Source organism: Amyelois transitella, chromosome Z (genome assembly GCF_032362555.1).
Source record: "Amyelois transitella isolate CPQ chromosome Z, ilAmyTran1.1, whole genome shotgun sequence".
Classification (NCBI taxonomy): Eukaryota; Metazoa; Arthropoda; class Insecta; order Lepidoptera; family Pyralidae; genus Amyelois; species Amyelois transitella.
The window spans coordinates 2,130,056-2,157,881 of record NC_083535.1 but is presented as its reverse complement, the minus strand read 5'-3'; the positions used below and the strand labels follow the sequence as shown (position 1 = coordinate 2,157,881).

The following is a 27,826-nucleotide window of genomic DNA, read 5'->3' as shown; positions in this document are numbered from 1 at the left end:
CAATAGTATTTTGAAATTTTATTGTACTTACTGGATCATGTTTTTTATTAGTGCTGAGAAGTTTCCTTATTTTAGATATGTATGGATTTGGGAAGTACTTTGAATAAATCTTTTTGTAGCGTCTCTGTTCAGGCTTAGACAGTCCTATTTGGCCCAGGTCTTCTGTTACCACAAATTTCAATTGTGAAACTTTGCTGACTTTCAAAATATCCCTGTAACAATGTTAATTGAAATGTAAAATAATATTTTATGTGTTTGTTAACTTGAACTACACTAGACTTTCAATAAATTCATTGTCTTTAACCAAAAAAGTTATTGTACATAATTTTTAATTCCATGAACAATCAAAAAGAGCATTGCCATTTAAAATCGCTCAAGCAAGTATTTTAGTAATTCGCAAGCATCTTTAATACCTACAAGCCTTCTCACTTATTTTGGTAATTGGCACATTTTTATGTATTATGACATTGTGACAACTTATGTTCTAAATAGTGTGAATTCAAATTGAAGAAATTGGAATCTAAACTATCACATGATTCCAAGTACCTGAACTTAGAAACAACAATATATCTTTACCCAAAGCTAAAATACTATGCAGAAACATATATCTGACAATAACCCAAACCTATACATATTGAGCCCGAAATGATTAGATTCCATTGCAGAATACGAAGCTTACATTTTAGAGCCAACAGTTTTGAAAAGACTGCAAGGCCATGTTCAGCTGTTTGGTATAATGAAATTGAGCTTCAGTTAGTGACACAGTTCTAGCCCATCGCCTAAAAGAATGCCAAGTTATAAGCCTATCCCTTTGTCGCCTTTTACGACATCCATGGAAAAGAGATGAAGTGGTCCTATTCTTTTAAAGTGTAATTTATCAAATAATCTCAATGTATTGAGATACACATTCCAAACCATTTCAGACGATACTCAGGAATAATGCTTAAAATTTGTATGACTGAGATGAAAATGTGATGACTTTGTCTTCCAAGTATACTTAAGTTACCATCATTAACAGATAAAATAACCATGTATTAACAGATAAATCGCTAATGCATTTTTTTACCAACATTGCAAAGCTTTAATCAAAAATCACTCGCATTATCTAATATGTATAAAATCTTAACATGACAGTGCAGTTTCCTGTACTTCCTCTTAGATTTTGCTCATAGAAAGACACCAGCCCTTTTATTAACAAATGTTGACAAAGCACGTCTTAAGACTTGAATGTCCTTGAAGTTATGAATGTGGATGAAGCAAAGGCAATATGCAGAGATCGTGGCAAGTGGAAAGAGGTAGTCTCTGCCTACCCCTCCGGGAAAGAGGCGTGATTTTATGTATATATGTATGTATGTTGAATGTCCTATTTTAATGTATTATAAATAAGCTCCAAAGTCCCCCACAGAGTTGAAACAACCAGGACTTATATGCCCAGAATATAAACTTCTTCCCCCTGAATTTAGTCCTGGTTGCATCCTTATCACTCTGGAGAGCAGTTCGGGGAATGCCTTTGACCATGGATCCTAGATTTAGTGAGTCAGCGTTTTACATGACACAACTCCCTCACTGTAAGAGCATTGGTATAATGCCAGAATATCCTGTATACACAACAGGACCTGCACATGTATTGTTTTATATTATGTCATATGTCCACCAATAATCTAATTGCCATCAGTTATAACTATATCCAATTTATTTTCTTCTTAACTTATTCTATTATTGCAGATATTGATCCAATGCTACTTGAATTATTTGACCTTCCCTCTCAAGGAACCAAACACCCAAAAGATGACGCTTAACTTGATTAACTTATGACTATCTTAAAATTAAGCACTTAATCATGAAAAATTACAAAGACCAGGCTTAAAATATTAAACTTCCTGTAAACAAAAAAAATATATACTCATTCTAATCATCGTAATCAGTATAATATCTAAGTTATATATTTTTCAGTAATCTTATGTTTACAGATACGTTTAACAAGATCAAACAAAAAAAAACGCCAGCATCGTCGCTAACTTTATTCAAGATGGAAAAAGGACGCCCAACCAAATAAACATACTGTTTATAAATAACTTCGCTGAATGCATAAAAAACTGACCTGAAGAGCTCATAATACTGCTCAAGCTCAGCTTCTTCGAGAAATTCTTTCAAATTTTCACGATCTTCACAAATACTTTCTGAAAAGTAAAATTCATTTATGTTTACACACACATAAGCTTTATTATATCTGCCCCAATCAATTATAATAAAGACATTACTTACCCATAATGACGAACAACACAAACACAGTCTTAAGTTAATATTTTAAATGTAAAATAAAAGAGTATAAAAAATGTAAATGTGCATCCTCGGTTCTTCACGTCACTTCGTATTTCATTTCATTCTTTTTTTGTTTTGCACTGTTTGCTGAAGTAAGTTGCCAGCAAGAAAAAAAAAATACCCCAAAGTATTAACGATAATGCATCCCATAGTAAAAATCTCTCCAAGTCTGTACTGTATACGCTTTAACGGCGTAACCGCTAAACCGATTATGATGATTTTTGTTATGCACATTACTAAAGAGTTCAAACATAGTCCATGCTTCTGTGAATTATCCTTTATATGCTTTTATATCTTAAATAGTTTATAAGTAGCAGAGCTATGTTTTGGGTTCTACCACCACCAAAGGAAAGATCTTCCACCAGAATAAATGTTATGCCTGAGGAACCGCAGCTCCAACACTTTTGAGTTAATCCGGAGGTTGTACCTATTTATGCTCCAATTAGTAAAATCTTTGCTTTTATACGCACTGTAACTAACTAGTGACGTGTGACGTTTAGGAATGTCGAAATAGAAATTTTACTGCGATCAAAGTAAGTAGGAAATAGGTACTACGTTTTGCACTGCACATGTTGCAATATTTTTATTTCTTTCCATTTCGGGGTGAATTGATGTAAATAGTAACCCTGGTAGCTTTCATAATCATCGGTGACAGCAAGAATAACAATGACAGCTTCCATGGTGATAGCCTAGAACAGAGTTGAGGTGACAGAAAACTTTGAATATTTTTATACTGGCAATGAATCGGTCCGATCCTGGGTCTAATCAAGATAATGTAGTGAAGTGATTAAAGGATCATAAATGTATTAAAGTCACATAGTTGGACCAGACTTGAATTACTGTTAAAAATTGGTATCGTTATTTTCGTATTTTTATTTACTTACCCCATTAATCATTTACCCGTATCAACATCTCTTATAAATAACATAATGCGTGCCAGTTGTCAAAAAAGGGAAAGGAAACTTGATTTTTTTACGAGACTGTCTCTATTTTAATCTTAATTTCATCATACATGCCTTTCAGTCTTTTTGAGACTGTAAGCTACGTCTAACCAGTTTGGGATCAAATCGTGGTTATAATGTTTTGTATGCATGATTACTATTGAACCGAATTTGGTGTCATAGGGTTCATTAATATATATAACTAACCTACCCAACCCTTCCATAGTTGTTAAAAAAATAAAAGAGAATAAGCTGATAATCTTGACTGTCTTCCCTTAAAATTCGCATTTGTTTTTACTTTAATTATTCCCAAAGTAGACACTTTTTTCTGCGCTTCTTTGATCAGTAATTTTATTAAAAGCCATTAATTTCCAGAAAATAATGCTTTATACAAAGATAGGCATGGGCAGGAAAAGCATCAAAAAAGCTCAAAATGTCATGTCACGTTGACATCTCATAAAAGAATTGACGTTTAATTATTTTGCTGGCAATACCGTCACTCACTTTGCAAATATGGCGTAGGACTGTACAAAATGCAGTGGGAGATAATTTGTTAAACTTGTCAATTTCTGAATTTTATTAAAAAGACATGCGCCTAGCTTAAGACTTTTGCAACAGTTATAGTGACAGAACATGCTTATGAGTGAAATGTGAAAATAACGCAATGTAGGTATTCCAATACAGAAAATGTAATTATAACAAAATTAATTTCTTGTCTGATAGCATTGCCATTACTCGTTTGTTTTTTTTAGGTAAAATGATACCTTGTTTACGTATAGCTAACTTCTCCAATTGTTTCAAGTTAATATTTTGATCGTTGTGAATATTGCAGCAGTTTTGTCAAGACAAATTAAATTTATTGTTAGGTTAATGATACTGTTTTGGTGTTTTTTTTTTAAACGTTCTTAGATATAAGTTTAATAATTTATGTTTAAGCATATTAATTTTTGTAAATGTATTTCGTGTTTATTTGTGTAGTTAATTGACTTTAAGTGCTATGTAAGTGATATTATGGACATTAAGTTCCCTAGAAGAGAAGAAAAAAAGAATGCAGTTTGACCAGAGTCTGCAGCCTGCAGTCATGGTAAGTACATAGTTTTAATTTACTTTTACAGGTTTTTATTATGTTTCATGTTTTCAGCTGAAAAAAAAAACTTTAAGGCATGAAGAGAAATATATAAAATAATTTATGTAGACAAAATCTCAAGATTGGATATATAAATATGTATTTAATACCTTTAATAGTTTAACATATTTTCATGTGTTAACAAATTTATTTTTTCAACATTGATCTCTCTCTGATCCTTGCATGTTATCAGATACACCCACTGCTGCTATGCATCGGAGCCTGTTCATTTTGTTGCAGTAACAAGTATCGAAGAATTTTCAATAAGAAAGTCTTGTCATGTCATTGCAACATGATATTTCTATTTTATCTCAACCCGTAAGAATTTATTCAAAAGATAGGTACTAGATGATGACCTGAACCCTGACAACATACACATACAATCTTTCTAAGACTGTTGGTTCTGTCTACCCCATAAGGGATAGAAAAGAAATTATATGTATGACTATAATTTTTGCATCATTCACATTCATCAGTTAAAAAGTTGAAAATATTAAACTGAACATTCTATATTTACACAATAAGGCTGTTATTCGACACTTGGTATAAAGTAAATGGACTCTGGAACAGTTATGATAATAATAAATACCTGTAATTATTGACACTGGACACCAAATTTCATGTACATTCTATATACATGCACACTACAAAGTCTAAACAAGCACTAAACATAACTAGTTTGTATCCTATGAAGGTTTCAATTATAAAAATAAATATTCATTAATTAGCCGAAAGAAGAAATGTATATCTTATACTCAATCTCCCTCTAAAGTCTCTGTCTCATCTTTGTTTATAATTGACCCTTCAAATTGCCAAGCCTCAGATGGGAGCCCAGGGTCCGTTTAGAAGAAATGCTCAATATTTGCCATTATATTTTAGTATCGTCATCAAAGTTGTAAACAATGTCAAATGTCTCTCTCTCTCAGCATATGCTTAAATTTATATATCATTTTAAGCTGACACCTGAGAATGTATCAGGTTGCTTAAAATATAACCTGTCACTATTCCTGAATCTCAATTCCAATAAGATATCCATCTAATTGTTGCCTTCAATTTTCGTGACTGATAGCTCTGTCTGTCCTGTAAGAGGTAAAGACCAGCCTCCGTAGCTGTTACACTCGCGACTCATTTTTTATCACGTGAAAAACTATCGCTGTTTCGTATTTTATTATGTCACGCGGTACGGGGGTTAGTACGTATGCGTATTATATTTATTATTATTTTCTTGCATACGTTATAAGTTTGGTCTGCCTGTCCGACACCTACCGAATTCTTTTGTCCCATAGTCGGCTTGTATAAGAGTCAGGGAGAGATTGGATGGTACTACTTTGTTCTCGTAGACAATACATGGCAACAGTTTCAAATTTATTTCAACGAAATGTTACGATTAAAAACGAAAAACCTAGCTCAAGATCGAAATGAATAAATATTTTGCTATACCTATTTTCGTCATGTCCATTCTGGCACTTGTCTCGTCTGGTCTTCCCTGCGAAGACCAGGGTTACCCATGACCATTTATAAGGAGTGAAAAAGTCTTCCGAGCGGCAGTGTTATAAGTGAAATCTAAAGTAGTAAATTAACATTCATATCCATGCTAAAAATTACGTTTCTATCCCTGCGGCGTAGGCAGAGACTACATCCATTAATTCCACTAGTTTTCCTTACTATGTTATCCCTCAACATAGCCGTAGATAACAATGTCCATACCTTTTGAATCAAACTTGTATAACTCAGAGACAATGCACAGTCGAAACTAACTACTAGTTGCAGAAATTCCGTCCTCCGCTTCGATATAACAAACTAAACTTCTGACTAGATACAATAGATATATTCACTGTTTGGTAACAATCTGATAATTTAATGGAGTTACAACCTGTTGCCCTTTGGCCTTAGTGTGGTTTTACAGCGACTTCGCCTGGTAACCGTCGCCGACCAAGAATTTTACGTCTCTTTGGGTCAGCACATTGTTTTTTAAAAAAACTGCGTGGATGGCCCGACCTAACGTCAAATCCACCGCGCGTGTCAACGGCTGTAAAGCGCGCGACTTTTAAACTTGTTTATAGTTTCGAACGAGTCACACGCGCGTTGACGAAAGCGTCAGTGTAAAAAACAGCCTTAAATACATAAAATAATGTCTCTATCTCTTTCGGTGTAAACGTAGCTTTTTAGCTTAAGTAGCTTTCGCCCAATAGAACAATCCCAAGTTTATTAGCCTTTCCCTTGTTCGACTTTTACGATCTGCAAGGAAAGAGAAGCGACTGGTACACTATGTTTTTACATCGCTACCAGCATGGAAGTTGGCGCTGGATGAAGGTGCTTATTCCCTTAGTAGCCATGGAACCTGTATGTGAAATTGAATCCTACAGAGACAAAATTACCTACAGAGAAAGGATATATAAACGATGTGCGCTCAAGAAAGTGTTTTGTCGGCAAGATACATACATATAACACGTCTTTAGACAAGATAGACAGAACCGAAAGTCTCGAAAATACGCGAAGGTCATCCTACTGGCATTGAAATTTAGAAAGAGGTTGCTAGCCTTAAAGAAGAATCCCAAGTTTACATAACAAGGAAGATGTTGCCCGAGGCAGTGTTTCGTGGGCAAGATATCTATTAGAATAGTGCCCCAGGCTGTTCTCATTACTCAAATAAATTGTATTATGCGAGACCCTTTGAAGGATGATGTTATTTTAAGCTATCATAATATTGTCTTGCCGGTGGGATCTCCTTTGTTGTAGAATTTGTTAAAAACCTTGAAATTATATGTTAAGAGGCTCTTCATTTCGTATGATAGCGTAAATTTGATTTGCATAGTAGTCACATGGAATCTAGTATTTTTTATTTTCACTATAAATTTTTATACTACGAGTAGATCTTGTGGGGGTACTTAAATTTTTACACAGATAACTTTCATTAAAGTTACTCGGATAAACTGCTTTAGCTACTTCTATCTGCCCACCCTATTGTTCTTTTACATTTGAACGGCTAAATGGAAATCACAAAGTTTCATATTTATTATATGAAACTGTACTAACATCACCACACTGCTTTCATGCTATGGTCTGGTAGCAAAGAAAAAACATCGTGTGCCAGCTGATTATTTACAAATGCAAAGGCAATCATAAATCTGAAAAACTATAGCTGTCCCATTTCACGTCATAATAAAAAGCGAAACGGGATGCTGAGATTCTTTTAGGCGATGGACTTGCAACCTGTCACTATCGGAATCTCAATTCCTTCATTACGCGCCGTCCAGCTGAACGTGGGCTCTAAATCTGCAAATCTGTTTGGTCTGCCTACCCACCCTATAAGGGATTTTTGTATGTTGGTTATATTGGCACATCCGTCTAGCGTCTATCTCCTCAATGCTAACTAAGGTCGTGACCATCTTCATATCGTTGTGTCGCGATAATTGTACCGAATTTTAGTACACACTATAGCGGGCTCTTAAATTAGTCTAACTTGTACTAAAAAGAGCGCTCGTGAATATAAAATGAAGTATGTTTATCCGCTAACTCCTGAATAGTTAAAACAATTGCAGTGATTTCGATCAATTGCGTTTGTATACACGTCAATTGCGTTTTATTGGCATCATTGGCTGACGGGAGACGCGTGACGTTGCATCACGTGTCCGCACAGATTTGCCTCCCCATAGTTGTTCCCGATTGCATTCTCTTGAGTTGCTATCAACGCTAGGGTATTTAAAGCCAGCTTGTAGAGTGATTGACTGACACTATTGCTTTCATGTATTCGTGTGGTGACACCCTGTTTCCGCCCTGTAGACGACTTTTCTTTTTCACTCTGTCCGGTCTTAAGAGTATTTGGTTTTAAAATCACGCAAATCATCTTTCGCGACGTCAAACCAGTACATTGACGTACATAAAAGCACGCCACTTTCCGGATGTAGACAGGAACTACATTTATAAATCTTTTCATTGGTTTACTATGGACTCGACTTTTCACCACAAAGTCCCAGACTTAATGAAAATATACCGTGAGATTTTTTGTTGCATTTGCTTTTTAATATGGACTTCTGAGTTTTTGAGTCTTCAGTCAGCTAGAGCATATTCAAAAACTTACCACTATTCAATAAATCGCTTCAAAACACAATGTTCGCGCGAGAAACGCCGCGTCGAAAAGCAAGTGATAATATAATTAATGCCTACGTTGCCCTATGGGGCGGAATCACTTTGTGCAGTAATTTGATATGCGATCACTGTATGATATAACGGGCTGTTATTATTACTAGTTTGCGATCGAACCACATTACCGCTCCACCACTTAGCTTCTGATAGAATTTTATAGTCTTTAAATGTATTCACTAGCTTGAGCTCGCAACTCCGCCCGCGTTAAACTAAAATTCTCGTATTTACCGGGAAATGTAAAAATGTAAGTAGCCTTTTTTGGCTGAGAATAGTTAATTATTTAATTATGTACTTAATGATATATAAAAAAAGTTAAAATCTTTTATCTGTGAAAGAGTAACAAGCATACAAATATTTAGTTAGACAGACAGTCATACACTTTCGGTTTCAAAATAGTAGTATAGATTTTATTAGTATATTATTATTAATATTAGTATAGGTATGTTATGTATATAATGATTGAAAGTCCAGGGTACATTTAAAACCTGTATGGAATAAACCGTGAACTTTTTGCTGCAAAAATGACACCTGGTAGTGCTGATTTTGTTCTCATATTATTAAATAAATTTAGTCGAATCGACATCCTCCTCATTCTTTGAAAGTTGGGTAGCTTCCAGAATCTGTTTCCTGATTTATGTATAAACCAGGTCATATTTTAAACAAAATTGGATTGTCAACTCAATAGCATAAGGTTGCCAGATTTGACACAAAGCTGCTAAGTAACAAGCAAATATTGCAAGTTAAACAAGCTCACGAAAAGGTAGTGTAGGTAGTGGTGGGCGTCGTACTGTCTTTGATTGTGGGCAATACCATTTAACAATTTTCTACTAACAATGCGCAAGAGTTGTCATGAAGGTTATGTATGACGGCACTAGTAACCTTAGTTATAAGATACGTTTATTTACATATGTATAAAGTGAATTTCAAAGTATGCGATGTTACGAATAAATATTAAGTATTAATCTAGTCGATTGAGCTAGTCCCAAAATTCGAAACCGGTGTTATCTATCTATTCTATTCTATTCTATACCTATATATAGCTGAAGAGTTTGTTTGTTTAAACGCGCTAATCTCAGGATCTGGTTCGAATTGAGTTCGATCGAGGAAGATCATATAACATCACGCTGCAACTATTAGGAGCAAAGAAATAATGGAAAATGTGAAAAAAAAACTGAGAAAATTATTCATCCTTGAGGGCTTAAATTATGCCCGAAATAGCTACCTATTCCACGCGGACGAAGTCGCGGGCACAGCTAGTAGGTTTTATGTCCTTTACTAACTACATAGTTAGTTTTAAAAAGATAAACATCCAAGAAGAAGATCATCAAGAGAAAGTTAGATTTCCATCATGGCAGGATGAACAACAATTGAATCCGGGACCTTGTTACTCAGGGGCTAGAAGCATTTTATTGCTGCATCACAAATGTTACAGTACAGCTATGGACCGGTGTAGGTACCTTCTCTGGAAAATTTTGGAAATCGGTACTTTTTTTTGCTATATTTAGAGAAATTTATATGGTCTGACCGATAGGTAGATTGATAAATCTCTCGAGCACTGCTCAACTTACATGCCAGGCACGTAACCTGTCCCACATATGCATTTTCGTGTATGAGAAATTCACTAGAATAATAAATATCTATTTATTGTATGTATGAACACGTACCCGTACCCCGGCTTGCCCATAATAGGCATTGATACTGCTTTATTGCTATCTTCTAGTATTGAATGTGTGTGAATAGAAAAACTGTTTAAAAGACCGCTTTTTCCCGTGAATATAGAAAAACTTAGCCAAGAGAAAGAGTAATAAAATTGGAAATCTTTTAGGTGATGGGCTAACAACCTGTCATTATTTGAATCTCAAATCTATCATTGGACCTACATTGAAAGCTCTATGCTTTCAGTGTTTTTGAGACTTTGAGCTCTATCTTCCCCGTTAGGGATAAAGATGTGTTTATATGTATGCACTAGTATAGGATCGATTGTTATCAGAAGCGTGTTAATCGTTTGGATTCCATTGTATTCGAAGCCATCACGGTCCACCCGTGGGTGTCCAATAGCTTTTAACCTTCTGTAACCTTTAACTTCAAGTAATCGTTTAATCTTCGCCGAGATAGTGATTTAAAATGCAAAAACAATTTTTGGAATCCTACTTTTAGAAAATACCTAGCGGTTGCTAAAGCTGGCGAAAAATAAATTTAAGCAATATCAAACCTTTTATTTATGGGTTATAATTGTGCTGATTGCTAGGAAAAATAATAATTATTTAGTAGAAATCACTGAGCGCGGACTACAGCCAAAAGGTCAAGACCATAGATCACCAGGGGCATAGCATTTTGGTTAATCAGTTTTACATGCATATATGTATAAATCACGTTTTCCCGGTGGGGAAGGCAGAGACCTACATCTTTTCACCAAAAATTTTCTTCAAATCAGTTGCTTATTCAGGGGGTAAATATAGGTTTTGTAATATTTGTTTCTGGATCTACTGGGATCTATACACTTTCTGTTTTCCACAGAAATTATTAAGATATTCCGGGGCGTTAGTATTTTATTCTTGTCCATTGAATAAAACTTAGCATAGTTTTATTTCGCGTTCCTGTACAAAGGAAGATTGTTCTTATATTATGTATTTCAAGTGTCAAATTAAGACTTTACACCACCTGCTTATCCAGCAGTCTCCAATTTCTACATTCTACGTGACCGAGTGTCGACGTTCAATCGCAGCCGCCTCACGGCCTTTGACGTTGTTTCTATAACTATTTCACCGTCCATATTAATACATATATAATAAAATTGTCAATGACCGATGTCTGTACTTGAAAGATATTGCCAAAAAATGAGATTTTTAGATTTTCTGTCATGTTTGTATGTTTGTCCTCGCATCACGCGATAACTATTGCTTCTATTTGAAAGCGGTCCGATTTTCTCACAAGTGTTAGTCTCGGTCCAAGTTAAAAATATTAGTGTAAAACATGTAAGTTACTCGCGTTGTATTTATACCGTTAACAGGCCTGCGGGCTTTACCTTAAGTAATTCACTTATCGATAATACGTCGTCCTGCCTTATGTAATTTAGCTGGATCATGTCAAGCGGATGCGAAGATGCGATCAGGTTGTCTTGGAAAGACTACAAATTTCTAAAGAAATATAAATTGAATATAATAGTATTCATTTTGCCATTATGTTTCATATGTAATAATTTTTGGTCTAATAAGTCTTTTTAAAAACCTGCAGGAAGAGTGTACGCTCAAGTATTCATCTGTTCTAGAATATTCGAATACATTTCTTGTGATATTATATATTTAAATCTTCTTTGCTCATCAAATTTTTAATCACACCATTAAGTAATTTAGTCTCAAAGGATACCGAGTGTCCGGTTATTTCAAAATCTGCTTCTTATGCATTGAGTCAGAAAACCTCAAGGAATAACTTTTCCTATTAACGACACAATACGTTCAAACAAACACTGTAATTCCCCGTTGTACAGTTGATTGGTTTCGCTTTCGTCCTGTGGGTATGCTGCGTTCCAGAATCCAAGATTTACGGTTTCTACTTGAAGCGAAAAAATATCGTGTTCAGTGATTGTGCCAATAATTAATATGTCACTGGATCTACCCTTGGAGGTTTTTGTTGTAAATAACACGAAGTTCTTTCACTCAATAATTATCCTAATTGATTTCATACTTTTAAAAAGTATCCAGATCTTGTGCTGGCGCATAGACAAATTAAAAGTTTTACGAACGTTTAAAAGTCTGCTTCTAGACTGAATACACTTACTCTGTCTCTCTCTCATATGTCCCGGAAGTTTGGGTTTAAAGCTTGCGACTTGCTAAAGACATGTTCATTGGCAAAGTTTTTACATTAAGCTTCCTTTCGTAACAACTCCCCCTGTGGGACTTGTGTTGAACCTTTTGTTTTTGTACTACACGCTTCACACGACATTGACGTGACCCCCTTCTTTCCCGTAGTGGTAACCAGATCACATCTTTCCTTTTGCCACGATACTTATGCTAATTGTTTCCTTAATTTAACCTTAATTCCATTTTGGACTAAACCTTACAAGTGGCCTGTTCAAGAAAAAGTCTTATCCAATTCCAATAAATATTAAGATCTTTTACTTCTGGCCTAGTCAAGTAACAGAATTCTAAGACAAAGTAGGTACGTGTCTGGGTGAGTATATTAGCAATATACCATTGAAATCTGAATGTGCACATTAGCAGGTAATGAGGAAGCAATATGTGCATGTAATTTATGTGCATAATATAGAAATAAATATTTATAGGACGTCATTTAAAATATGTACGCCCTGTTCTTAATATAGTTTTCGTCTGATCGTTTGGCTATAGATACGATACTGCATCGTGTAAGAGTACTAAGGAAGTGTGCAACAAATAGGCAAAGAGTGGACAAAAGCATGGAACCTCTTGCGCACCTCTTTTTACACGTCACTCCTTGTTCAAATTTTTTTGATCAAATTGAAAGTTGCATGGGATTGCATGCTTAGCACTATGATTTATTTGTACTTTTATTATACTCGTAGATATAATATGAGTACAGATAAGTTGGATCACATGCGCAGTTGATTCAATACCAAAAAGACAATGTATTATCATCTTAATTAGCGTTCACGTGTCAACGCCAGTAAGTACATTGTAATCTTCCTATCATTTGCGTTGCAAATACAATGTTAAATTAGTTAGTCAGGTAACCAAGGAAACCCTTTGCACACCTACCTGCTTGATCTACTTCCACCAAAAACTTTTTTTATCATTGTTTGATGTATGTACTCGTATATCGAACATTGTGACGATTCCTCGCAATTTTAAAATGCATTCAAATCTATCGAATTATTTGCCTGTCATAAATACCGTAGCAAGTTCCTACGGATTCCCGGTCTCGGACTGCCCTGGATTTTCCGCCGCATTGCAAGCAGTAAAATTCGGAGTTCCTTCCTCAGTACTCATTTCAACAGATCTATCAAGCGGATAAGAGTGCAGAGTACACAAATATATGTACATACACACTTTCACATTTATAATATCAGAATAAATGATCGTTAATATTTAAAGAACATGTTATATTTTTCATTGGATTTTCATACATGTTGCATGTGGCGGTGACATCACTTTTTGTGTCGTTAACTTGAAGACAAGACAATTGAATCGGTCCGCCATTAAAAAGACTGAGTCTAACAATGCGCGCAGTAACACTTGTGTTATCGTCCATGTTGTTTTTTCTCTCGTCAGCAATATTAAATCAGGTGGTGAGTGACTTGTGCTTAACATTTCTAAAGAAAACATAATTTTATTTATAAATCCACTAAATGAGTCGTGTAGAAGAAAAAATATAAAAAAGCTCAGTTGCTGAGCAACTAACGTCTTAATCACGCCTCGTTCCCGGAGTGGTAGGCTGAGACTGCATCTTTCCCCTTGCCATGCTCCCGAATACTTCTTTTGCTTCATCCACTTTCATTATACTACCGTATAATAAATTCTCTTGCTCTGAGCTTTTACAAGAGTGCCCCATCAAAAGTACGAAAGACTTGGCGCCCTACACTTGTATATTTGCGTAGAAGACTTGCTTGCATTGATCATCTCAAAAGGTTTATACCATAGAACTTACACACATATAATCAATCACATCTCTTTCCCAGAGAGTTTGACTAATAATAAGAAAAACCGTTTACTGTCTACCTATTACAGTTGTGTGTAAAAACTTCTAACCATCGTGCCTACAACGATAGACTCCCGCTTGAATCAATCTTTCTTTATCATTGCTGTATCTAAAGTATTACCGTTGATGGATCACTCAGTCGTTCCCTAAGACCATTTGTATAATACTGAAAGCTCTTCATAGCCTTTGATCTTTTTAAATTATGCAAACATTTCAATTGCGAGAAAGCAGAAAATATGACTTCGAAAATATAAATCCAATATCATTTTGATAGGACTACCGAGATGACTCCCACGGGGTTATTACGTATCTTGCGATTTGCTAGCGATTCGGGATTTTGCAAAGTTTTCGTGTAAACCATAATGTTATATTTATGAACTGGATTTTCGGTATATTTTCAAAACCTAAGTGGATGCTACGATATCATAACTATTGTGAATTGTAGAATTTTAGATAAATCTGTCTGATAGTTTTAGTGTTGCTTTCAATGGGATTTATATAAAGAAAAGTTGATTGACTTAGTACCTTACATGTGATGTTAGATTAGCTTTTACTCGGGCTTCGCCAGCTGCCGTGAATTTCCAGCCAAAATTTATACTGTGAATGACCTCGGATAAAAAACTATATTCAACAACAAATTTATCTAAATCGACCGAAGCATTATATCATCCCACCTCTGAGCTAAGCCTCCCGTTACCGCCAGTCTGTTACAATTTCGAATGTCAAACGAGAACACACTGGCATGTAAACATTCGTGTTTTTAATTGTTTGTTTTACGTAATCACCCTCCGACCTCATATTGCCGGAAAAACATTTAACGTACGCCCATTAAACAAAATGTACTTCTGTATAAACGTGAAATTGATATGACTATCACGATCCCGCACCGGAATTATATGTGTGAAATTCAACACATTTCACGGAGAATTAACGTATGAATTAATCATGTTTCATGCATATTTGTACTGTGGCTAGCTAACGGCTAATTGTGTCGATCGATTCTGATATGTGCAATGGTTGATGTTTTGTAATATTCCTAGTTATATTAGATTGTGTTTGTTAGTAATCTTATATTTAATTACTCGTGTGATTTCTCTTGCACATCTTTCCGGGGTCGCCATTACGAACTCCATATCTTCCCCACGGATTTCGTTAAAGACGACTAAGAGAAAGGGGAGGCGATGGCCTAGCAACCTGTCATTATTTGAATCTCAATTCAAGAATGTTGGCTCTGTCTACCCCGCAAAGGATATAGACGTGAATAGTCACGTGTAATGTATGTTCCTGCGCCTGGGCTGTTGGTTTTGTGCTTGTCTCGTATACAAATTTTGTGTGTAAACTTAAAGGTTGGTACTACCTCCCAGTTTGTATCACTATCTTTCAAGCCCGAATACTTACCTTAGCCCGATCTTCTGTATCCTCAATATTTTTCCTTAGATTTTTCTAACAGGAAAAAGTAACAGACCATTCCAAAAAGAATGGAATGGTATCATTCTGTCAACACAAAAAATCTTAAGGTTTTATGCACGCAGGCAAAATATAAGGACAATGTCAATATTCGGTCCATTTACTTAGAAGCTACAATGATTCGGACATTTGATGCTTTCTCGTTTTATTCCGACGCCATTTTACGTGTTTTGCACAAGTTTCACTTGCAATTAATTAAAACATTCGTTTGACCTAGTTCTGCTGAAAAACAGTTTAGTGCTCCAGCGAAAAAATACACGGCAATGCCTGAACAGTTGCCAAAAACAATCTGAGGGATCTCCAAAACATTTCGATCAGTATTTTTTAAACAACTCGAATACTATCGGAAAAGTATCGGAAGCTGGGAACGGAGTCGTTGGAAATCGCGAGTAACATTCAACGTAGTTAAGCTTAACCATCTGTAATAAATTTGCACTTTTATGGTTCCTTGGTGAAAATGAAAACACTGAAGTTTATCACAACACATTAAACGTTTTTATTTCATTTATGACCGTAATATTTTTTGACGTTATCGTGTTTTGTATAACCGCTTACTCGTCAACCATACGGCGGTATAAGTTTTTCTGAGGATTTCCATATCACGCCTTTTTCCCGGAGGGGTAGGCAGAAACTGCATCTTTCCAATTGTCACGATCTCTGTATACTTCTTATGCGTCTTCCAAATTCGAAATATTTCTTGCAAGGTCCGGTTGAGGGAACTTTTTACTTTCGTATCCCAGAACAGATGTAGATGTGTTGTATTTACTTTTTAAAAAACTTACTTTTCCTGCGTCTGCGCTCCTGTGACCAAACCAAATATCAAAGAAATATAAATTATGGTATTATACTATTGTTTTTTTGAACTGCGAACTTGAGTTTGCCCGGAACTTCCACACCCCAACTCGCACTTGACCGGTTTATTTTATAAAAGTGCATGTTCTTTTTTGCCCCGTCCATCCAGCACGGAAGCCCTTTTGTCTATGCCTTCACTCTGTTGAGCATGTTGATCAAAGCGGACACAATGTACAGTGGGCTATATAGTAAAGTATACTGCCTTATCGTAGGTAAGTGTCGAGAAGTCTTACGCATTTCATACAGACAATAAACAGGTCCGCGAAATTCTGGAATTTCGGTATTCAACTCAAAAGCTAGCCTGCAGTGGCTAGTCAGGTAGGTATATTGGTTGACTAAGGAACCGGCACTGTACCTACTAAAGTTAAGGCCACTGTACTTACCTCTGTAGACAATTTTCTATCAACAAACTATATAAGTACTAATACATAAATTATTGCTGACAAGCTTTTACCTTAGATTCGCATAGAAATTCGCTATATTTTGATAAGGGCCTTTGATTTGACTATTTTATTTTCAATGGGATGTAACATATTAAATATTACACATTCATGGCACCTCTTAGCCTCTAAATTTAGTCTCTAGATACCTAATAATTATATAATTATAAAAGGCTCAATTTACTGGTTCGATATTCTCAAGTAGAAGATACTTGAGAATATAAAATTGTCTTGAAAAAAAAAACGTAGTCGTACTCAGACTAAAAGAGAAGACTAATTATATTAAAACATAGAAGTTCCAACAAATATAGCAAACGAACTCCTCCAACTTTCAAACAAAAAATATCTGCATTAAATCCAGTCTTTCCGTAGGGAAAACTTTGGCTTTCCTCTTTTTGTGTTTGGGTTTGTAAAATAAAAAAAATACACTAGAAGTCTACCTTAGTTCTTTTTGAAAATCAGGCTTCATATTATATTAATTTGAATAGAAAGCCTTTTACGAACCATTTTTACATTCATACATAAATCATGCCTCTTTCCCAGATGGATAGGCAGAGACCACATCTTTCCGCTTGCCACGATCCCTGTATACTTTCGCTTCATCCACATTCATAACTCTCTTCATGCAAGCTCATCGGTTTCGGGTCCTCTTGATATGACCTTTTGCTAGAAAGCCTCCGATTTGATTAAGGTACGTTCGTTTAGGCCTTCCCAATCTGACAATCTCATTACGACCCATTAATATTGTTGTAAATAAATAATATAATATTTCCATATTTTCAAATTACCTTTTACCCTTGTTTTAAGTCAATTGATACTTGACCCTCTAATCCCCATAGAAATGCTAATAGGTACTTACATAATGAGGCAACCATTTCTATGGAAACCCCCTATTTCATGATACTCACTTACGGATCGAACACATTCGGTAGTTAAGAGTCACCTGCATACCTCAATTTTCATTACATTCCTCTTCAATAATCAAATGATACATTAATTTTCTTTGTGAAGCAAATATACATAGTTATATATGATGTTGGCAAAATGCTTTTAATTGTAAAAATTCTTAACTAGCTTTATGTTTATTAGTCAAAATAGTATAGTTTGAAATTTGCTTCGGCTTGAAATAGTTTCGGAGACTCTTTAAGAAATTAAGAAACAGTTTACTATTTCATGTGACTTAATTATTTTATGCATTTTTCTATTCTCTAGCAGGCTCGCGTGTCTGCGTAGCATTTCGCCTTCGTAGTAATTTCCGCGATAAACGTGTAAACCTGTCTTTATAGACTCAAATAACGATTACATAATACTAAGTACATTCTTGTTGGAAAATGGTCTACAACTTACCTACACGTAAATAAAAGGAATAATGAAAATAACAATATTATGTGGCTTGGCCAAATTATTAATCGATGTTTGTATAAAAATGTTTGATCAGATATTGGCCTAAACCTTACTGGCGCCTTGATTTTCTTTTACCAAAGCCAAGTATACAGAAAACTATGTTTTATTTATATTAGTAATTTATTTCCGTTATTAAATTTTAGACGTCCATGTTAAGAAATAATTTCACTTAAAGTATCCATATCAACATCCGTCTATTTTCAATGCTACGATATCAAAAATGCGAAAGAGCATCTTGTTGGTCGAGAGCCAAAACTCTTGCTTTATCCTGAGTGTAACCTCATTGTGATCTTCTTTTTAAGTCTTAAATGGCTAATATCTTTAAGTAAAGATACTTGCAACTGCACTTGCACTTGTTTATTCCTCAGTCTTGTATGTTAAATAGCGAATTTTTAATGCCATCTGATTCCCGGCACTAAGCATAGGACCACTCAATCAATTTCCCATGGATGACATTAAAGACGTGTGATAGGCTAATAAACAAACTTGGGATTCTTATTGTAGGCGATGGGCTAGCAACCTCTCACTATTTGAATCTCAATACCATTATATAGCGATACAGCTGAACGTGGCCTTTCGGTCTTTTCAAAACTATACGCTGTGTCTACCCCGCAAGGCATGTAGACGTGATAATATGTATGTACGTGTTTTATCCCGAAATTCCCACGGGAGCAAGCCCTGGGTGCAGTTACTTAATAAATACACAAGGACAAACCGCAAAGATTAAGTTATTGGTAAATATAGAAATTCAGTTGCGGTTATTTGACTAAACCACATCAGAGGCCGTGAGGCATGTTGATTAGGTCTGCGAATGATTTACCAGATTGATTAAACTTGTGATACCCAATTCACAAAAATACTCGTAATTTCGTAAATGTTCTTTATTATGTACTATTCGATTTGATTTTGTAGGAAATAAGATGCTATCAAAAATTTTTATGGCTACTTGTTCCTGTCTGTTCTTGATATTTCGAAAAACTTATAGATTGAAGGTTTTATAGGAGGAAAATAAATTGGTGATAATCCACCAATAGAGCAGAATTATTGAAAGTATTGACGAACCAATAGACGAAGCTATTCATGAAGATGGTTTAGGCACAGAATTATTAATAGGATTAACGGTTAAGGCGTACGTTTCAATAACTACCCTAGTTAACTGTTTATTACTAGAATCGCAAAGCACATAATTTTCGTCTTTACGAATATTTCGTCTATTTTCTTTATATTTCCTGGTGCACAGTGCAAACCGTTGATGGATTACGTAGTTATATGGCTATAACATCAAATCCCATGCTGCCCTTTTATAGACTTCAAGTGGACGGGACTTTCAATTAGCATTGCCTTTGAAGCGTAATTGGAAGCACTGGGAGTTCGCTGGAACAGCTTTGCAGAATATTTTACATACCTTAAATGGATTTCCCGACTATCCAGTTTAGACCTTAACCCGGCTTCGGTGAAGTTCACAATCGAATTGCGGATGTAGGCAAATTAGTTGAAGGTTTATTTTGAATTTAATAGTTGGAGTACACAAAGAGTAACAGACTAAACTGGCGCGCAGAGATTATAATTCTAGCAAGTAGTGCAGTGCAGCGGTCGTCGCAAGATTTTCGGGAAAAACTAGAATTAAACTGTAATTGGGCACCTGCCATTCTTCCCGTTGATATAATAACATTTAGCATTATGCCAAGCAAAGCTATGTTATCACGCTCCTTGCTAGAAAGTTAAGATTAAAATTATTGTAAGTAAGAAATCCTCCTACAATACATACATGATATCACATCTTTATCGGGTCAGACAGAGCCAACAGTCTTGAAAATACTGAAAGGCCACTTGCAGGTTGTATGGCTTAATAATGGAATTGAGACTCAGGGAGAGAGAGAGACAGTGTGCTTAATTATTTTCCTTTTATTACTTAATAAACAGCAAAGAAAAACATGAAATTGAAACAAGGGCAGTTTTAACCTTTCTAAGCATACATTAATTTAGCAATAAACAAACGTTTTGTTGAATCATTGAAATTCAATACAAATACACAAATCATGAACTGTAATCCAATACGCGTATAATAGCACCGGAAATTCCAAAAATCTTTTGCCTACGCTCTCACGTCATTATGATTTGGTGTATATCCAATTTCAGCGAAGTCCTTTCAGTAGTTTCGGTTGTGGATTTGACAGATTAGTCGCTCGTTCGATTTAATATGTAATTCTCGCTAATTTTACCTAATAACCTTGTCGATCGAATCATAACAATGGTGGCAACGTCAATACGATAAGCAAGTTACATGACAATAGGTGATGCGTTGATATTGTAATTAAACAATGGTAATATAGATTATAGACATCCGAGTTGAGCAAATTATTAAGGATTAAAAATATTGCGGTTAGCATTATATTATTCCTAATCCTAATACCTAAATCTAAACTCAATATTTTTTATATAAATTAAAAATCAAAGGCAGATAAAACTCGTACGCTTCTTTGAGAACCAGCTTGACAAAGTTGATGAAAGCTGGAAATGATCTGAGGATGAGATTCTACCTTTTGTGAGATTTGTAAAGATAAAGAAGGCACTGAAATTAGAATTAGCTTCTCCACAATTATCATCTCTCGTGATAATTACAACATTAAAGTTAAGTATTGTTGACTAAGACTGGATGCCCATAGCCATACAAACATAATGGATCAACAGTGCAGTTCGCACTAATGGTCCATTTAAACGATAATTGTATGCCGTTTCGCGATGTGACGAGGTAATAATTATTTTAAGGATAGAGCGAGCACGAAAATAAACGCTAGTGTGATGTCATTAAACAGGCGTTAGTCGGCGTTACGTACAACCACACGCGGCGGACTATGACATCAGTTGCCCAGCGGCCGCCCGGCGCGATCATCTGTTCTCTCACTGAATTATTGCCACTGCCGTTCCCACGATTCATGAATCATTAGTTTTTCTCAGCTAAACTTTGTTTCTAATATAGCATCACCACTATCATATCACGACACATTTCAGCCAAGCACGCTAAGGTGTGTTCGTTAATTTTCATGTAGACGCTAATGGCGTGCTTTTATTTAACATAAAGTTACGTCATTTGTAATATAACTATTAATAAATTAATATATAAGTAGGTATGTACCACTACAATGAGCACGCAGGTACGCCCTCGTTTATGTGTGGCTCGTGTCGCGATTCTCAATATGGTTCTGTTATCATTATCATACGCCTTATTACATGTGTTGTGTAATGCGTCACTATTATACCTATAGGCAAGTGCGTACGAGTTCAAAAATAGCTTACGGCGTAGTTTGTATTCACTTTTTTGCTCCCTAGACTCGACTAATCATTCTTAGTAAAGGGACGTTATTTGTTGTTCCTTAGGACTCGCTGTTGACAATAATTCTATGTGCCTTTATTTTCAATCTCAGCAAGTTTCCTCTTCGAAGCAATAGTAGAATAGCATCGCTGTTTTAGCCGTTAACATTTCCTATTTGAACATTTTGACGTGAACGGATGCGACAACTTTAAAGTCTAATCTTACCCTTGTAATAAAGAGTGTCGAGTAGCTGTGATTCTTAATCGAATCATATTTCAAATATTGTGATGACATTTCTGATCGATCACGACAAAATGGAGTCACTCAATGAAGCCCATGAAACCAACTCTCCAAACTAAATGAATTATGAATTATATTTGATCATAAATTATACACTAAAACTGCGGGTTTACGTGGCTCATAAATCTTTAAGCATAACACCAGCAATTATGACTCAAACGGTGAATTCCCGTAACGCTGGAATTTAACTAGTGCAGCTCGGGGCATCGGCAATGTGTTATGGCCTTTGCTTCACACGCGTTTTTTTTTGGTTATGTAAAACAACGTAGATGTCTCCAGGTGTACGCGTTATTGGCATTGTACGGATCGGTACTGTATTGTAGTGCCGTGTGGTTCCCGGCACCAATAAAAAAAAGAATAGGTCCACTCCATCTCGTTCCCATGGATGTCGTAAAAGGCGACTAAGGGATAGGCTTATAAACTTGGGATTCTTTTTTTAGGCGATGGGCTAGCAACCCGTCACTATTTGAATCTCAATTCTATCATTAAGCCAAACAGCTGAACGTGGCCTATCAGTCTTTTGAAGACTGTTGGCTCTGTCTACCCCGTAAGGGATAGAGACGTGATCATGTGTGTGTGTGTGTGGTACTGTATTGGATACGTTAAAGCTCCTTTTTTAAGGTATCAACGCTACGGCATGTCGTAAATGTGCACACTGGTTGGTTGCCTTCAGATAGTATCAAACCGCTGTGAAACTTCTTTAACGCGATACGTTATCAACGCTAGGACACGGCGCTTCGTCTTTTCATAATGAGTGATTCTGACTCTCGCACAATTTTCTGAACCGTATGGCTAACATTCCTTACTGTTGGCACTCGTTAACGTTTTCTGAGCTATAGCCGTACTGTTGGAAAAACGCGCCGTGAACAAGAGGCCTTATGGCCTCCTCTGGAGCCACGCCAGCCTCAGACACTGAGAGTCGCTGTGACTCGTTCATGACGCCGCATATTTTTAACGTAACGAACGGCACAGACGCTTTCGAGTGCCAAATGTAAAGTTCACTAACATAGATTTGGCAGGAGCGTTTATTTACGCGAAGTGTCTATGGCGAACGAATGATCGGGGTACACATAATGGTTTTCAGTGGATTGTATAGTATTTAGAAAAGTTTTTATTGACTATATGTATTAATTTTGCGGCATCAACACTTTCGATTGCCTAAAGCGCCTGAATCAATCTAGATGTCAGTTGGAACGGAGCTTGCACCGGAAATAGTGTGAAGGACTAACTGCTTGAAAGAAAGATCTGTTAATTATAGTAAAAGCTTTAACCCAAAATCAAGTATAGCGCTTCGAATATAGATGGTGGTTCAAAGACTTGCATCGTCCCTTACAGTGCGACGTTTAAATCTTTATGCCATTTATTACTATTTAATATCATCTAAGCTCACAGACGTTTATCTAGTCGCAACCAGATAACAGATACTCATATAATTTGTAGGTACAGGACGAAATTCTTGAGGGACTGTCGTGAAGGGTAGAGCGACGTTTAGTTCTCACTTATAATGGCATTGAGTGTGCCTAGAACCGGATACGTCTTTCACATGAAGTATCGATTTTATGTCTCAAGACCATCTGGATCGTTTCATGTGAAACAAACATTCAGGGAATGAATATGTATAACATTGTAATGTGCTCTCCTCCAAAGTGCTCTGGGGAATTGGTACGGGGAATTATAAATGTCCCTTTTGTTTTCTTATGCCAAGTTCAACTGGAAAAACTGAAATGGAAATTAATAATTTAACTCGCTCAGTTAAGTACGCCATTTTCCTGGAAACTTTTTGGCTCACATCTCATGCTAATTAGATTTGTTCCGTCTGTCTATATAGGATAAGCCTTCTAAAACTTTTGTAGAACATTCGCGAGTACGAATCGAGTTTTTTTTTTAGAAATAACGAGCTCGGACGTATAGTTTCTCTTTATTACTTAACTAACTACCTGTCTCGACCTAAATAAATGAGGGAAATAGCTTTTCCTCGGCTGTTCATAGTCGTTAGGATTTTCCTTATAGACTATTATTGTGTTTGTCATAGCGCTTTGGTGTGGTTAATAATAGGTCTTCTTCCTAGCGTTAATTCCGGTTACATCCTTACCTCACCGAAGAGAAGCCTGAGTTGCGCTTTTTGGTCATTCATGGTCATAGCCATGATTGGGGCAGGTTTTTACACGAAGCGACTCGTCTGACCTCCGTGACCTTCGCAGAGAAACCAACTCATATTGGATTATGGTAAAAGCGGCACTTGATGAATTTACCCATTCCCGTCGCCTTTTACAACATCCTCCATCCATCATAAGAACACATGGAATGGTCCTATTCTACTACAGCGCCAAGAACCACACGGGGAATTGTTGGTATGTGACAACAAGAGAGCGCCGGCGGCTTCGCATGCGAATTACCTTTATCTCCCGTTCCGCGGGGATTTCCCAAAAACCTTTCTTAGCGAGTGCTTATGACATATCGACTAACTGCTTGCCAAATTTCAGCTCGATCAGGTCAATCAGTCACCTTTGCGTTTTATATATATAGATTTATTTATAGTGCACGTAAGTGCGCGGGCGAACGTATTAGCACTAAATAAATGCATCTCGTGATCCGGCTCAATGCATCTTTATTTTTAGACGATATCAGAATCTTCGTAGTTTAAATATCTTGGATAGCTGCATGTGTACAGTCTATGAAAAATATAATTAAGAAAATATCACGTCTATATCCTTTGCGGAGTAGATAGAGCCAGCTGTCTTGCAAGACCGATTGGCCACTTTCAGCTGATAGGCTTAATGATAGAATTGAGATTTGACTAGCGCTCATCGCCTAAAAGTCGTCTTTAACGACAACCGTGGGAAAGAGATGGAGTGATTGTATTCTTTTTTATATTGGTGCCGGGAGTCACATGACACATTTTTTATATAAAATAGTTAATGTTGAAAATAATCTCGTATAATAATAATTGTTAGAAAGAAATCATTTATTTCCAAATTTCAAGCCTGTTAAGCCAAACGTCTTGCATTTTAAAAGAGGAGAAGAGATTACCACTGGTTGGCAGGAATGAATGTGGATGAAGCGAAAGAGACCTCCGGGTTCTTGGCTAGTGAAAACTCTGCCTAACGTTTCCCGTTAGACTTTGTTTTTTTTTTTACTACTTGAAATATAATTTCCAATAATACATTCGTTCGTAAAGGTAAATTTAAATGGCGAACTCCCTTTCGTATTTCAAATACAGGTGGTATTAAGGAAAGGGATCTATACAGTCAATCCCTTTTGCTAGGAAAGTTTGGCTTCCTTTATAATTTATTCACACCTATTACGAGAGTTGAAAAGAAGGATATTGTATTGTTAGGGACGGAATCGGAATAATCACGTCTTTATCACTCAAGGGGTAGACATAGCCAACAGCCTTGATAATACTGAAAGGCCACGTGTCTATATGAATTTATTACTATTTGAATCTTAATTCTAGATTCAAATAGTGACAAATTCTACCCATCGGCTTAAAGAATCCCAACTTGATTTAAGCATTTCCCTTGATTGACTTACAATCTGCAAGGGTTCAGTTTGGTTAAGTATACTTAGCAACCAACAATAGATAATAGGAAGTCTAGCAAATTGGCATTGCGCTGATCTTCGCTGGCAGTTCTCCGAAATTCATACATGTCACGAGCAAATTATCTTTTTTTTTTAATTGACGAGTTGATGACATACATTTGTCAGCACATTGATCATATAAAGCAATGCATATTTAAACTGGTTTAGAGCCTTAGAGTGTTTAATTAAATTTTTGAACCTGCATTGGCTAGGCTAAAATAAAGAGATTAACTCGTAGAAATAGTGTTTTTTAATAGCCTTGAGTTTGTGAAAGAATTTTTTTAAACGGATTTTCGGTACCTATGTTTCGGTATTTGATTTTTGAGACCACGATAATTCATAGGAACTATTATTTTTTTATAACACAGAAGTTTCAAACAATGTTTTGACGGGTAAGGGAACAATCGATTTTGGAAACACCACGATCAGCTGATCGTCCTCCGCCATGTTTTTTTTTAACATAATATCTCAGACCAAGGATTAAAGTAATCTGCCGCAGACTAAAGTAATCCGAGCAAGTGACAAGAAAATATACGCTAGATTCGTTTTCATAAGTTTCACCTTATTTCATAAATTGTGTTTTACTTTCCTTTGAAATTTGTGTTCCAACAAGAAGAGAAATATACGTGCAATTTGTCTACGGCCCCAGATTTAGTTTTCGGATAGTTGTCGAAAGCTATGCTTGTTAAAAGTTACGGCCATTTATACCGGATAGCGTTGAATTTCGTGCCGGCAGTACAAAGTTTTCACAATCATAACTTTACATAGCAGTATGGATGTGCGCTTGTTAAAACGTATCATATTTCAGTATAACGGAGCGCTTCTCAAAATTACGTCAGACTCCTGTTGGAGTTAAGGAAAATTGGTCGGCAGGTATTGCTAATTAATTTAGAAGTGTTATGGCACCTTTAATTAAAACTTAACGTAATTGTATCTAGCATGAAATCGTTATAGGTACACAATAAAACCAGGTCAATTAATTTTGGCTTTCTGCAGATCAGTAATTGGCAAAACAAATGAACTGTTAGTAGAAGAAGGCAAGATAATGTGATTGCTTCAGTTCAAAAATGACTCTGATTTTGGAGGAAGTCTTGGAGGAGTTAAGAAACAAATGAAGACAGTATATTATCTTCAGCGTTACATTTTTAAAAAGAAGCACTATGCGTTTTTATCTTATTAATGTGGAAATATCGCATATTGAAAAGTGTGGGATAGACTTATAAACTTGGGATTTTTCTTTTAGGCGACGGGCTTGCAACCTGTCACTTAATATGAATCTCAATTCTATCATTAAGCCAAACAGCTGATCGTGGCCTATCAGTATTTTCAAGACTGTTAGCTCTGTCGACCACGCAAGGGATATAGACGTGATTATATGTATGTATGTATTCATTTATGTATTTGTTTTAAAATGATATCAGAACCCATTGAAAAATTGTGTTTTGTAATGTGTTAGCTCCGAATATCTATCTATACATTACTGACTTCCGGTATATCAAAGCGTAAACCCGGGCGGAACGTAATGTACCATTATAATTAGTTTAACATCTTGAGTGGCCACGTAATATTGTCGAGAGCTAATGGCAAAAATAACTATGAATATAGCAACCTTCGCGTACATAAATAGCGTGGAGAAAGTTATGTCATCCTTATTACAGATAGATACTTCCGAGTGACCACGTAATGAAGACACGGAACGTCTTTTGTTAATTATAAATGTGAACGATTTAGGCGTGCCGTGTGGTTCCCGGCAAGTAAGAATAAATCACTCAATTTCTTTCCCATACATGACGTTGAAGGCGACCACAGAGGTGGAATTACTAGCTTTCGCCCGCGGGTCCCCCAGGGTGCTTTATCTTTCGCCCCTCTGGTATGCAAATTGGCTATGTCTACCCCGTAAGAGATAAGAAGTAATACGGGTAAATATGTACAATTCATTCGTCCGTAATGGAAACCATTATAAAAAATCAATAATGAAAAACGTTGAAACTTTTAATGAAAAGTTAAGGGATAACATAAAGTTCAATAAACAGAGTAATGGAATCTTCATAATCATAGGATCAAAATCTATTCAATAATTTTATCTGAACTTAGAGATGGATTCCATGAAGTCAGTCAGCTTTCCTTTTATATTAATAGATTTTCTGATATTTTTTATAATAAGAAACATTCCAATAATGTACGAGTACTTAACATTAGACCTTTCCACATTGGCCCTTTCCCATGGATGTCGTAAAAGGCGACTAAGGGAATGGGTACA

The 27,826-nt window shown here is 35.9% G+C and overlaps 3 protein-coding genes across 3 annotated transcripts in view; 2 read left to right on the top strand and 1 right to left on the bottom strand.

Moving 5' to 3' along the window:
• LOC106130487 (activated Cdc42 kinase-like) overlaps positions 1 to 2,386 on the bottom strand; it is a 29,325-nt gene extending 26,939 nt beyond the window's left edge. The window contains exons 1-3 of the mRNA XM_060953733.1: positions 2,266 to 2,386; positions 2,102 to 2,180; positions 32 to 212 (exon numbers count right to left, since the gene is read on the bottom strand). Coding sequence (XP_060809716.1) covers positions 32 to 212; positions 2,102 to 2,180; positions 2,266 to 2,269 — 264 coding nt within the window. The 5' untranslated portion in view covers positions 2,270 to 2,386. The remainder of the gene's footprint in view (positions 1 to 31; positions 213 to 2,101; positions 2,181 to 2,265) is intronic.
• A 1,394-nt stretch (positions 2,387 to 3,780) lies between these two features.
• The window catches only part of LOC106130560 (neurocalcin homolog), a 121,455-nt gene continuing 97,409 nt past the window's right edge, over positions 3,781 to 27,826 (top strand). The window contains exon 1 of the mRNA XM_013329424.2: positions 3,781 to 3,929. The gene's annotated coding sequence lies outside the window, so the exon portion shown is untranslated. The remainder of the gene's footprint in view (positions 3,930 to 27,826) is intronic.
• Positions 3,965 to 27,826, top strand: part of LOC106130561 (neuronal calcium sensor 2) — a 111,690-nt gene continuing 87,828 nt past the window's right edge. The window contains exon 1 of the mRNA XM_060953673.1: positions 3,965 to 4,347. The gene's annotated coding sequence lies outside the window, so the exon portion shown is untranslated. The remainder of the gene's footprint in view (positions 4,348 to 27,826) is intronic.